General features: G+C 52.8%; 3 protein-coding genes across 3 annotated transcripts; 1 reads left to right on the forward strand and 2 right to left on the reverse strand.

The window, feature by feature from the left end:
* Positions 1-4151: 4151 nt before the first annotated feature.
* Positions 4152-6155, forward strand: TRIVIDRAFT_43320 (uncharacterized protein; the record flags this gene model as incomplete). The annotated part of the gene is made up of 2 exons (XM_014096206.1): positions 4152-5778; positions 5860-6155. The coding sequence occupies 2 exons, from the start codon at positions 4152-4154 to the stop codon at positions 6153-6155; spliced, it is 1923 nt and encodes a 640-aa protein (XP_013951681.1).
* Positions 6156-7350: 1195 nt separating this feature from the next.
* Positions 7351-8899, reverse strand: TRIVIDRAFT_194696 (uncharacterized protein; the record flags this gene model as incomplete). Its single annotated transcript, XM_014096207.1, has 2 exons — positions 7351-7369; positions 7944-8899. The coding sequence occupies 2 exons, from the start codon at positions 8897-8899 to the stop codon at positions 7351-7353; spliced, it is 975 nt and encodes a 324-aa protein (XP_013951682.1).
* A 2084-nt stretch (positions 8900-10983) lies between these two features.
* TRIVIDRAFT_173145 (uncharacterized protein) lies at positions 10984-13542 on the reverse strand (the record flags this gene model as incomplete). The annotated part of the gene is made up of 4 exons (XM_014096208.1): positions 10984-12481; positions 12544-12628; positions 12689-13185; positions 13414-13542. 4 exons carry the CDS (start codon positions 13513-13515, stop codon positions 11531-11533), a joined length of 1635 nt encoding a protein of 544 aa, XP_013951683.1.
* Positions 13543-13858: the final 316 nt, after the last annotated feature.

Below are 13858 nucleotides of genomic sequence, written 5' to 3' on the forward strand. Positions count from 1 at the left end.
CTGCCAATGGCACGGAACCTGCTTCCCCCCACACTGCCGGAACGCAAAGCCGCCTCGTAAATGGTGGTGTCGCTTGGGGACTGTGCTGTACATAGTACAGTTATTCGTAAGGCATGCACCAGTTGGGTATGTGTGTTGTTCGCGCCCACATGGACATACATATGCGTGCTGATAACCCCTCAACGGCAGCATCAGCGCGCTGCAACCAAACCGGTGAGGAGGAGCAGAATGTGCGACAAGGAGAGTAGGCAAGTAGGGTAGGCCAAGGTTGATTTTCTTGATAAAGGATGGGTCATCTTCGGTTGGAGATGGACATACGGAGTGCCTGGTGGTATATAAGAAAAAGACAAGTTCGTATGAGGGAGCTGTCATGGTAGTTGACTTTCCGTTTTGAGTAGGGGGCGATGAGCGATGAGCAGTGTGGCGCGCTGTTTTCTCGCCCAACCTGTCCGTACTTGGGAGGTGGACTTTTGTTGGCTGATGCCCAAGGGCCGCAGGTACTGTACCACCACGAAGATGGCGTCTGTCTGTCTGTCTACGAGTACATGTACTGCTGGCGAAAATATAGTAGTACTTATGAGCAGGTAACAGGGAGCCACTGCTCAAGTAATACCACCTACCTAGGCAATTAGGTATCCCATGATGCCTTAGTACCTAGTAGTAATAGCAACTCTAAAGGCGTGGGCCTCTTAGCCTTCAATCTGCCCCTCGTTCCTCATGGCGATTAAACCATTTGCTACTGATGAATCCGACGCGTCTTGTTCCCTCGAGGTCTGCTCCTGTACTGTACTTGTATTGCAGCACCACATGTGCTTTGTTCCTGTACAGCACCACGGAGGCAAGGCTCCTCAGCAGCCTATCCGAAGCCGCTCTCTCTTTTCAACGTATCAGGGGTCGAGCCCATCTGTCCTCGTCACTGCCCAATCGCTCGCCGCATGTCCGGCACGGTCTCATTGGAGAATCGGGTGCTCAACGTGCGTGCTTCTGACTGGCAGCGATATGCTCCAATCATGAGTGGGCCGGCTGTACCCGCTGTCTCTCTCGCTGCCATTGTATCGTACATGGTCGATATTCGCCGAAGCTCTTGCATGGCGGCTGCGACTCTAATGTGAGGATCCCGGGTTCCCGTCTTAAAGTTAACGTTAATTTCGGTGTCAATGGCAATGGCAGCTAGTCTTGTCAAAAACAAAACACATCCTTGGCCGCATCAATTGACGACGTCTGTCGACTGATCCCTCGCTCCTCGTCTGAGCAACCTGCATCCAATCCCAGCGTCCAATCAGCATTTATGTCCCCATTGGCTATCGGCCGAATGCCATCCCTCGCTTGCTCGCTTAGATGATAGCAGGGCCCCGCTTTTATGATGCACACGTTTTCCCCTCAGACGCGTTTAAACGCGTTCTTTTCGCGAAATTGCACTTTAGCGCGCTGAGCCCAGAATTTTTTCAAGCTCTTGTCCTCGTACTGAGCACAGCCCTTGGGACATTCTGCAACGACAAGTGATCAATCGCAAAGCTGTCGTGGCTGCCATGTCATGGGTGAGAAAAAAGGCCGTCATATCTCTCTTGTTTGGCCCCTTCTTTTTCCCTGGTACGGGCGCAGTACTTGTACATCTGCGCTGGCAATGAACAGCATGCCTGCGTGGGTGGTCTTACAAGCGCCTCCTGTCTCAACAGCCGCGTGCTCTTGTACATGGAATTGTTGCCAAGGTGTGCACACGTGGGATGAGTGCTAAGATGGAAAACATTAGTTCAAGTTGCAGCAATCAGCAGACCAAATATAGTATTCGTAGGTGTAGAATTCCTTCACAGTGCGGCCTTGCCCAGACTCGGGGCTGCGATATCCACTTCCCAGACCCTCGAGACCAGAATTCTAGCTCCCGTACGGAGCAATCCGCGCACTTTACCCTCTCCTGACCTTCCCCTGATGCCGGTAAGGCTTCCGAGCCGTGCCATTGTTAGACGTTTTTGCGGTCCTACTAGCAATCTTTTCCCGGCCTGCTAGAGCGAGGGAAGGGAGGGGCTGCAGAAGCAGACGCAAGAGGCTTCGGAAGGGTAAATCTTGGTCCTTTTCCAGCCGGTCAAGCTTTTTGGTGGCATCCAACTTTTTGGCAGCCAAGCTCCACCCGCTCGCCTTTGCAAGCTCTCGCCGCACTGTCTGCAGTGTGTGACCAACCAAGATCAGCTCCATGCGGGCGTGTGTGCGAGTGCTTCCCAGGACGGTGATAGTGACAGCGGACGAGCCCTAGCAGAAGCAAGCCGTCAAATGTCCCACCCCTGGCCGAAAACACATGACGCGAAAGAGGAGGCACCGTGACCGGCATCAAGACGCTTCAAATCGAGCCGTCCCCCTTTGCGCTAGGCCTGACTTGTCGCTCTCACGCCACGAAGGAGAGCAAGAGGGAAGAGGCCACATGGGACGTCTGGTACGCTGGTACCTATTGAGGAGCGTCGTCGAGCTTGTGAGCTGCGGGAATAGTAGTTGGTTCAAGTATTGTACGAAGTAGCAGCACTAGGAACTAGCTCAGCTCTTTGAACATCCGAATTCGTACTTGCTCGTTTACAACTCCAAGGGGGAGATGGGGCGTGGTCCTTGGGGCTCGTGGTTGTGGTCGACAGACGGTCAACGTGCCATGCCCTTGTAGATCTGGACTCTTGCCGTCCGTCTCCTTGTTTCTTTCCGTACTTTGAAGCGATATTGTTGATACTGTACTTGAATTATAGCACTGTATCCTCCGTGCTCCGGGATCAAAGTCGGGCTCAACGTTCAACCGCCGCATGCTTCAATGCGTTGGACCCTGAGGCAGAATGGCAACTGGCAAGCATCTTGACTTGTGTTTACACACCAACCTATCAATTGATCCTTCAATTTCAGGGTCAACCAGGGCTCTCTTCGCCTCCTAATCGTCCTCAAGACCCTGACTGCTCTCCTTATCACTCACTGGAGCCGACGGTGGCATCGCATCCGTTGGGCCCAAAAATCGCCGGTACGACTTTCGGGGGGCGTGCGTCTGAATCGGCATACAAGTACATGTACCCTGGTGGACGACGTCGAGGGTTCGAATTTTTAGCTCAGTTGAGCTGTACTCGTACCACAAGCTGCGGCGCCCGTACAAGTACACGGTGCGCCGGAAGCAGCAGCAGCTGCTGCAAGTACTGGTACCGCAAACGACGCCCAGAGGGCCCGCGCCACCCGCAGCTTGGCTCCAGCAGGGCCCGCCTCCGCTGGACGGAGGGCTCACAGTGGCTGTTTTTGGCTCTGGGCTGCCCTGTCCGTGGCCCGTCTAGCGGCCCCGTTAGTGGCCTGCGCTGGCCGATGCGCTCTGCTTGCGCTGCACTCCCCACTGCCCTACATACAAACCCAGCACCACCCTGTCGCCCGCTTCTCTCCCCCGTTTCTTCTCCATTCCAAGCACTTTGCGCCGTTGCCTTTGAGCCCGCGATCCCGCCCGTGGGGAGAGGCTGAGTCTGTGATTGCGAACAGCTGCATCGCACTCGCCAGCTGCTGGACCGCCAGCGTTTGCGCCTCAGATCGCCCGTGGACGCTTTCCTTGGTCTCGAAACCCCTTGCCTCGCTTCACCGCACCCGCCAGAGCCACAACAGAAACCAATATCCACACCGCGGCGACCAGGGAAAAGGGACCCAAAGCCCATTCTCGCGCGCCTCCTCAGTCGCGACGACGTTCGCATCAGTTACTGTACATGAGTGCTTCATACTGCTCGACGAAACTCTTCCTGCTGGATCCGCGCCGCTCCTTCGGGCGCATTCGCAATCAGGGCGCATCAGCTCGACGACGCTTCAGACGGAACAACAACAACAATAACAACAATTGCGTTGCTTTTCGCCCAACGCATTTCGACGCAGTCTATTCGCGCTCCTCAACCACGCCCCGTTGCGCAGGACAATTAAAGGAGGAACAAAAGAAACAGAGACAGAATTAGAAAGAAAACATTGGACAAAACAAAACAAAACAAAACAAAACAAAGCGAAACTTGCAACAAGGCGCCATTCCAACCTTTCAAGACATCACAATTACGCTTCGCAGCATTATTGACTCAGTTGGTGTGCGCGCGGCATCGTACATTTAGCGCTGCCTCTCCTCCCTTTTCAAACGCTCCTCGTGCTCGCATCCCTACACGCCAACTCCCGCAATGCCTCCCTTGCAATCTCTCATGGCGCCCAGGACACGGGGGTCTCGCAAGGCTGCTCGAGGTCCTAAAACCCCAGAGCCCTTCGCGACGACTGACATTCGGCCCCCTTCTCCTCCGCGACCGCGATTTCGACTTAGGCGACGTGCTCCCTCGTCCAACCTTAAGGCTCCCACCCAGCAATTCCTCGCGTCCGTCGCGACAGCAGACGTACCCATTCCAAGCATCGAAGAGCCTCGTCTCCTCGACGAAGACATGGTGGATACGCTCAGCACCAGCTTCCCTCAATTCAACCCTTATCACTTATTCCCCGACGACGGCGACTTGCCTCGCGGAAGGACCTCTTCACCTCCCAAGACTCCCGCTCCTCACGCTATCCCCTCTCTATCACCAAAGCGATTTCCCAACTGGTCGCTTGACCAGGCCTATAGCAGCCTTGAGTCGAGCCCAGAATGCGACAGTCGGCCGTCAACGGCGCAGTCGACACAGACAAGCAGCTCGCTCTTTAGCCGCTATTCGCTGAATTCAGACAACCTGAGTCAGTACAGCATTGATGCCGACGACATCGACCAGCTCGGTCCCTCGTCAATAGAAGACGGCAGCAAAACCATCAAACCCATTCGCGCTCCTACCGCCTCTAGCAGGCGCTCGCGCAAAGCCCCTTGGACCAGATCAATGAGCCAACACCTCTGGTCCGTCTACATGACCTATCTACAAGATCCCCACGTCACTCCGTTTCACATCCCCAAGAGTGGCATTCCTCCTCACGGAGTATGTATGCGCGTCGCCAGGGAAGCAAAGCGGAGTTGGAAAGGCCCCAAGTCGCAGCAGGCCGATCATAGCGGAAGTGCGACACCCACCGTTGAAGCGGCGCCGACGTCTTACGTGCAGTGGCCGCACAGCTGCGCAGCGACTCGTGCTCATCTGCGAGAGCTCTGCAAGGCCAGCGCGACCAGTGCTGCACGCAATCATCGCTACATGGGCCGCAATCCTACGCCTTTCGGCAGGACAGCCAATCGCGTCTGGAACCGCCGAATGGCACCAAGCCGCTCTCAGTCCGCTTTCTCTGGAAATGACATGGCCCTGTCCCTGGCGGTCAGCACGTGCGAATCGATGCAGCCTCATGGACCATTGGCTCAGCTTACCGGATCTCAAGATCAGCCATCCATGGAGCTTTTCGCACCGCCAACATTGATAGACGCCGCTGCCCCTGCGCCAGGCTCGGGAGCTGCCGGTGCGGACATTACCCGGCTGGGTTCCCCTTTCGTCGCTAGAAGCTACGGTCCCAGCGCTTCCAATTCGCTTGCAGACAGCTTTGGCATGAGCTTGGAGCCACAGGGCCCAATAAGCAGTTCTGTGGGGACTCGAAGGCGTAGCCTGGGCTCGCCGGCTAGGCTCAGCAACAGCCGGGGCAGCAATCAGAAGCGCAGATCCAAGCAGTCTGTTGCCGTCGAACCCAGGAGGAAGCGTCCTAGTCTCGGCTCGGACTTTTGGGTTGATCCATCCAACGATGGGGCTTCGACTCAAGCCACGCCCTCGGCCGAGTTCAGCTCCACCGCTTCGACCCAACGGGATGCACTTTTCATTCCCCGGACCAACTTGCAAGAGCTCTTTGAGGCATCTCATCCTCGTGCCGCCTCCCCGCCCCCATCATCTTCCTCTTGTCCCGAAGCTGAGAAACTCGACGCGGCCTCAAATGCACCTCAAGGAGCTCCAAGCCTAGGTCCGAGCCTTGCTCCTCCTCTCGCCGGTGCGCCCGTTAGACTCGGCTCTCCGTTCTCCGCAGCCAAGGCGAGCTTCTCCTTCCCGGGCCGGCGGTCGGCAAGCATCTCCACCATCGACTTTAGCATCATTCGTAGGCCGTTTGCTACTGTTCAGCAGCCCATCGAGTCTGAAAGCACGTCTCCAAAGTCGTCTTTACGAAGCCGTCTCGCATACATTGACGAGCGGCTCAAGGACTTTCGCCGCCGCGACCACCCTCGCCGGCGGTCTCAATCGCCCGCCTAACTTTGTTGCTTCTTCTTCCGGTTCCCCCCTCATATTATATACGGGATATTTAATACCTTGAACGGTCTTCGATTCATCGAATCAAGAATCCTTTTTTGTTTTACGATACTCTCAACGCTATATCAACGACCTATGTCCCGCACAATATACGATTTGCAACTTGGGCCTTTTCGCTCAAGATCACACCGCATGTCCACTTAGACGGCAACGAAATTGCTTTTTCTTCTCTCTTTTCGGACCATCATCTGTCTTTGTCTCTCACTATTCTTTTTTTTTTCCCCCTCTTGGAATACGTCTTTTATTTTCCTTGTGATACCCGATATATATCAACCGGTATATATCAGAGTACCGATATCCCGCAAATCTGTTTTGTTTACATCTCAAGCAACAACCCCCTTTTTCAACAAGGGCGACCATCTACAACGAAAATATACCACACGCTCACTTAACGAACTCACTCCTTGACGAATCAAAATGCTTTCTTTTATTGATATGAAGCCCCCGCCCCATTGGAGGAAGTTGTCCTTTTTCGGATCCGAGCGCCTTTTTTTATTTCTCCGAAATTGCTTCCATGGAATGACGTTATGATTGAATGACGGGATACTGAAACCCGATGTGAAACAGTACGGAGCAGTCTCCCACCCCCACAAAAGTGTTGGAATTTTTTCTTGCTATTTTTGTCCTTTCTTCTTCTTTATTCTTTATTTTGCTGCTGAATTTGAGTTCATTTGCAAAGCGACCGGGGGACGTATTTTGTGTCCCACCTCTTTTCTACTTCGTTTCTTTTGACCTTTTTTTTTTTTTTTTCAACTCATTCCCGGTGTTTAATGTCAAATCTTCATTTACTTGATTTTGATGGAAAAACGGACTAGGGGCGATGAGGATTATCATGTACATGGCAGGTTTATCCCTTCAAGGGGAGGGCTAGCTGGTGTTTACTCTTATTTATTTTCACTGTTTTTTCTCGCGAGGGAGGTTTATACAGCCTTTTGAGCTGAGTCTGGCAATTTTTTTCTCTTCTTCTTTTTAGCTTTCAGGCTTGATGATATATGATATAGCATGTTCCAAAAAAAATGAGAAAAAGTACTTCTTTTTTCAACAAGTACCTAATCGCCATGGTGAAACGCAGTAAACAAAAAAAAAAAAACCGCGATGAAAGTATATAAATAGTACCAATTGTACCAACTTGCGATCATTAAATCTCTCTAAAGCGTCTATAGGATATATAATATTTTCAACATGAAAGCGTAAAAACCCCAAACCCATCATTGTTTCATAAATCCACCCATTATTACTCCCGTGATATATAAAACTCCCCCATATGCTCATAATTCCAGAAATCCCTCCCAAAAAACAAGTCGTTTGAAATCGCCTTTCCCACCCTCGCAGCCTCAAAGCTAGCCCGCATCAAAGTCTCCGATTCGCTAGGCGCATAAAACAAAAATAAACCTCAGCTGAGCCTTGCCTTAATATGACCTGTTCAATGGCACCATGACTGCCGATCCACCCAATCATCTGAAACCTGAAGTGCCGAATTGTTTCAGAGTCAACTCCCCATTGAGCCGGCGCCCTTGTATAGGCGAATGGTACGTTGCACCCCATGCAGAAGGAGGGGAAAAAACAACCCCCAAAAGTCGATGCGAAATAATCCATGTATAGCTAGTACTATTGCTTCACTTTGTGCACGCGTATCAGGAAAACTTTGACATTATCGAGCTCGCTATCGAGTGTGGTATGCTTGGCAATTTCTCCTCGTCGTCTCTGCCGCTGTTTCGTGAGAATAGAGACCTTGGCGCATTGCTGCTGCTATCTTGGCGCTTATGCCTCCATCTAGGCCTTGGGAGATCCGGCGCGCTCATCGCTCTGCTTGGTGCCCTGTCCATGGCATGAGGACAATGGCCTTCGCCAACGGCAGACCTATGCGAATGGAAGGAACACTCCCGAAAGCCAAACAGCCGTCTGTTGTTGCCCAGCTGGTTGGCTGAGATGCGGAGCTGTGGGTTCTTGAGCTGGACGTCGTGGCCGGACTCCTTCATGTTTTCCATGTGTTGAGCGTAGTCGGCGGCGAATTCGGGTAGTGACTGGAAAAGCGCATTGAATTGCTGGGGATAGGATGTTGTCAAATCTTGACCCGAAAACTTGGGCTGCCCGCCTACAGCCAGGCAAAAGGCAACCATAGCAACGGCCCATCGACGAAGGCGTATCGACGGCCCTATTTCGCATTCGGTGTAAAGGTAGGCAACCAACTTTGGGGGGACGTCCCAATCGTATTTGAGATAAAGGTCTTGGATGGCATCTATGGAAGCATCCTGTAGATAGCCGAGAGAGAGCTGTGAGGCAAAGAGGTGGAGATGAATGATTGCCCAGTGAATATCGAGGGACTCCTTCTCACCCTTCTTCTGTGCTGAACCGATGACGTCTTCAAGGTATTCGTGAAAGGTTTCTGGAGAGTGTACCCACTCGACGAACAGACCAAACATGGCAGGCGATTCGCTAGGAAGCCATAATGAGACTGTTTGTGAATGGAAAGGATCTTCAATACGCTCTTGGAAAAACGGAGAGACATCGCAGAGTAGCTGGCAGTTGACTTTGAAACGGCGCTTCTTGGGCCCAATGAGGATAGTGGTCAGTCCAGAATTATCTGGCTCTGGTTCGGGCGTCGGTGGTAATTCCTTGTCGAGGGTCTCCCGGCTTATAGTCGAGATCCGCCGATTGGTCGAATCCGGTCTCAAGGTACCGTACATGATATTTTTTCGGGGTGGCCTCGATGTAACGGGGTCAGGTTGATTAGTAGAAGACTGAATATTGTTGTGGATGGCAGTGCAGATGCCTCAATGCAAAGGCGAAGAGAAAAAAAGAGCGAAAGATCAGAGGTGCTGAAAGGGGGGGGGGTACAATCCAATAAGCAGCAGTAAGCTCGTTCCGAGCTCGCACTGGTGTGGGTGGGAACGTTTTATTAAATATATCGAGTCGAAGCGAGAGGAAGCGATGCAATGCTGCGGCTTGGTGAGGGCGACTATAAACAGATCAGGCGCAAACAAGTCGTCAAACACGAGCATCGACACATGTCTCATGAAAATACGCATCAGATGACAGGCGGATTGTATGAAACACTATATATGCCCAGTGTCGAAAACAGACGACATATTTCGGTGATGGCCGTCAATGCCCTACACCTCCCGAGTATACCAAACGGCAGGGCCATCGTGTAACGGTAACAGTGCTGAGAAGATGGTGACCCCCTCCAGGGGTGGCAGCGAATGTGTATACGAGTACGTGTGTGCGTGCGTGCGCCTGTGTGCGTCCGTGAGCAAGTCGACACAGGCTGGCCTTGTCTGGCCTTGCCCCCGGTTTGGGAATCTCCAGCTTAGGTCGGCGTCAGGCTGACCATTAGTCGCGGCAGTTTGTTAGCAAGGCTTAAACGGCCTTGCTACTGAATCTAGGTAATTACCAGCCGGGCACGATGTATTGCAATATTGGTCACACAGGGCGTGGGTGCCCGATTTGGGGGCGACAAGGCATGGTGAGATCCGCGTGATCCTCCACTGGTCCTAGGAGCTGAGCATCGTCCTTGCGGGCTCCATCTGTTTCAACAGACCTCAAACGCAGAGGGCCGTTGCCGCTAGGGAAGCCAGAGGCACCGGTTGGCGTGTGCGCGGTCTCATCCATGCCGCCCAGTGTCTGGATCGCCGCTCCCACTCTTCAGTGCGTTTGGCAGACTCGACGCGGCATTTCCCACAAGTCGACTCGACTCGACGTTGGCGCCGCGCCGGATTCTATTTGTTCAGTTCGTCTCTCTCTTGCTTCGTATTCCACAAACCCCCCTGCTCCTTGTTTTGCATCAGGGCAGCCCGTTTCGGGTCTCTCTCGAGGCCAAGAACAAGTAGCCTTTCACAAGGCATAAGGCAGAGCCAGGTGCGTGCAACAATGCAATCTTAAACCTGCGCAGCTATTGGTTAACAAATGTCAAGAGACCGTTGGATGGGGGCCAGCCTTGCCGTAGCTCCGTATCCCCCCTCGAATCTATTTTTTGCCTCTGGCCACCATCTCATTTCGTTTTCGCTTGCCTCCGGAGTTATGGAGAGTCGGGCATCCGAAGGCGGCCGATCGTGTGGGCGCCTCCAGAGCGTTCAAGCAGGATGATGTAGCACAGTATGACTGAAAATAAAATGACGGGGGAGAATAAAAGAGGATGCGGAAGAGAAGATACACTGCCTGTCCCTGCAGAGAGCAGGTGATCGGCATCATCGAAACGACAAGGCTTGTACCGGTACATGTATGAGTACTTGACATCATCATAGCGGCTGCATAAGGCTCTGAGCCCGCTAGCTATGGGTCAGCCACCCGCTGAAGAGCTCCGACTTTAGCGCCCTTCTGCCCCGAAGAGGATCAGCCCCAGGACCTTCTAGAGCTCCTCTAGAGGGTTCCAAGCTTCCCCTTCTTACAGCTGAAACCCCCGCAGGCTTCGGCTGCACGACCCCACCACGGCAACCCCGTAGTAGCTTCGAGTTGTTGATACCTGGTGATGCTATTAATGGATTGATTGGCATGGACTTCTTACATCAGATTGATGATGCTTGATGTATTCACGGCCATGATCGAGCCCGTCAGTGCTCACAGATGCAGCCTCCCTCTAGATTTAAACGCATCCGATGCCAAAACAGAAGCCAGCCACAAGCCGTTTGTCCACCTGTCTGTAAGACGTCAACACGGCAAACTCGTGGCATGCATCATGCATCAAGCCGCTAATATTATGCTTAACGCTACGATCAAGTGGGCGTCGCTTATAGTCTGGCATAGAACTTTCTAGCCTCAGTCGAGACCTCGTGCAGGTTGAACTTTGTTTTCATTCAAAATATCATACGCTATGAGCGTTTGGTAGTCTACCTTGCCCTCTAGTCCATAATGGGGTTTTGTCCCAAAATTGCTCTCCAAACCACATTAGTATCTTATGCAGATACGTGTTCGCGTTTCCACCATGAATCCTTCCGCCTCAACTTCTAAAACGCCATGCCGTCCCTTGGTTGTTGAAACGATTTACCGAAACCACATGCCTGAGCAGCAAAGTAACGCAAACCAATGCAAAAGAACCCATGCGCCGCTGCAGATGCCTTATCAAGATGCCAAACTCCCCATATCCGGATGGAGGTATATAAAAAAAGAAAAAGAACAAGAAATAAAAAACGTGATGGGTGATGCTGAAAATGCTTCCAAGCAATGATTGCGAAATGCCAATGATCTGTCTCGGACCCCCTCCTCCCGATTAAGACTCGGGTGAAGCAATATCACACCTATGTAACAAGCCAACAAATGAAAGCGACGTTTTCTCATCACCCATATGATCGGTGCTCTCGGCCAGTGCATTCCCCCTTGTCTCAAACCGGCTTGATTCTGGCTGGGATGTCCACGACGTCAGAATCCGTGCCCGTGCCCGTGCTAGTATCGTCATCAATCTGCATGGGATCATCAGGTGTCCCTTGGTATGTCCCATGTGGAACTCCTTGGACAGGTGCTGCTGTTTGGCCATATGCTGGGGCTGGTGGCCGAGAACCCGTCGACGATGCTGTAGGATCAACCAGTTCCGCAGTAGCCGAGGAGGCCGATAGCCCTCCCATTTCAGAGAGGGGAACTCTCGCACGCGGCGATTCCCCAACTTGATTCGTAGCTTGCCTCGCGTGCCCATCATCCATGCGGGCCTTCTTCGCAGAATGGGCATAATCGGGTGAGCTACCATTCCAAGAGCGCTCCACATCTGCGTTGGCACGCCTCTCACGGAGGCGGATTCCATACTTCTTCCTGGTATTGCTCTGTTTCGTATTGTATCGATTCTTGAGCTTAGCCAACTCCTCTTCACGCTTCCCGGGTCGCAACTGCTCTGCTTCTCGCATTAAGCCAAGATAGTAGTCGTCAACTGATTTCATTTCTGCATTAAACTTTATTCGTTGATCTGGCGAAAGCTTTGCGTAGGGGTCGTTGACTGAGGGGCTTGCATTTGGCACAGAGCTCATCGTTCTCCGATTCGGGGTTACGCTTGACTTGATGATAGCAGGCGCGGGATTGGGTGCCTGGCCGGGCGTCATATGATAATTGGGAGCTCCATGGTTGTTGGGTGGCTGATTTGGGGCCATCTTCTGTAATGCCTCTCTTTGTCTTAATAGCTCCATGACATGCAATCTGGTCTCTTCGCTATGCTGTCCACAGACATTGCTCTTTGTGTGATATGCGAGGCCGCCTGGGCTTTCAAATTGGGAGCCGCAATGAACGCACGTATCTACGCCAATTGTCCCGGATGGCTTGGGGATTTGGCACTTGGCCTTTTTCGAATGCTGATTGATTGTGAATAAAAGCATTTCTTTGGCATATGGTTTGGGGAAAGGAACACACTTACATAGCTAAGGGCATCTGCACTGCTGCAAGGACGATGGCAGGTTGCACAATACATTATCCCGGTTGTTTGGTTTGGAATCGGCTGGCTCGCAGCATTTACAGCTGGGATTGCAGCCGTTGGAGACTGAGAAGGAGTAGAAGGTGACTGGAAAGTGATATTCCCATTTAGCATAATGGGGATAGGGTGTTGACTTTGCGGTGCTCGATGTGGCAGCTCAGGCTGCTGTGGGGGTCCTGGACCTAGATGCGGTGGCATCGGAGGTGGGGGGGCGCCGCCATGCATTTGGTGTGGTGGCATTGGTGGTAGCGAAGTAAGCAGAGCAGATATAGATGGGATAACACTTTCGCCTCCCGAGCCGGGTTTCTTCTTGACGACGTCATTGATGTGGTAGCCAAGGCGCTCAGCTCTGGCTAAGGCGTTGATGAGATCTTGCGCGCCGATGGTTTCCAAGCGCGTGGCCATGACCCTGTCTTGGAACTGTATGCCGAGTTTCGGACCAATGAGGTCTGCTATTTCGTCAAGATCCTCGCCGCGAAAGTGGTTGGCGATCTCCCGTTTTGACGACTTGAGCACCTTTTCTCCAAGCTCTTGCATAGTTCGGCTAAGGACTGTAGGATTGGAGTAGCTGATTGCGGCATTTGCCTGGAGGATTCGTTAGAGCGTGGTTCATCCATAACAGAGTGCAAGAGGAACATAAGAGCAATGTAACATTTGACAAAGAGATCCGCGTGTAGAAGTAGAAAGGCGCAACAGACTCAAGGTTACAGAGAGAGGGAAGGGAGAAAAAGAAGAGAGAGCGGGGTTTCGAATAGCATGAGACGAAAATGACAGCACAGCTGGTGGGCTCAGAAGAAGGCGCACACAACTTACTATAAAGCCACAGTGATAATCTGACCCAACCAGACACTTGTGCCAGTTTTCTCGAACCACCTGTCGAACTACCGAGGCATCCGTGTTCTGCACCATGTCCATGAGTGTCTTGTAGGCCCTGGCCTTTTCCTCGCTGGCAGCAGGCTTTGTCGCCGCAGCACCGGGTCGTCGGCCAGGTTGGCCAGGTTGACCTGCTGCCGGCCCGGACAGCGGTGGTGAGACGACATGCTGCTGATAATGGTGATTCGGGACAGCAACTGAGTCGCCTCGCTCAGCCGCTAACCCGCTGCTGGCACTAGTAGATGCGCTCGTACTGCGCGCAAGGGGCGAAGGCACAACGTTTGGCGACGATCCTGCAGGCCTTCCGAGCACAGGAACTGGCGGGGTGCTGTCCGTCACAGCGTTCGCCACGGCGGGCGGCTGGCTCACGGGCCCCATGGCTCCC

This window comes from Trichoderma virens, assembly GCF_000170995.1.
Source record: "Trichoderma virens Gv29-8 chromosome Unknown TRIVIscaffold_88, whole genome shotgun sequence".
Taxonomy (NCBI): Eukaryota; Fungi; Ascomycota; class Sordariomycetes; order Hypocreales; family Hypocreaceae; genus Trichoderma; species Trichoderma virens.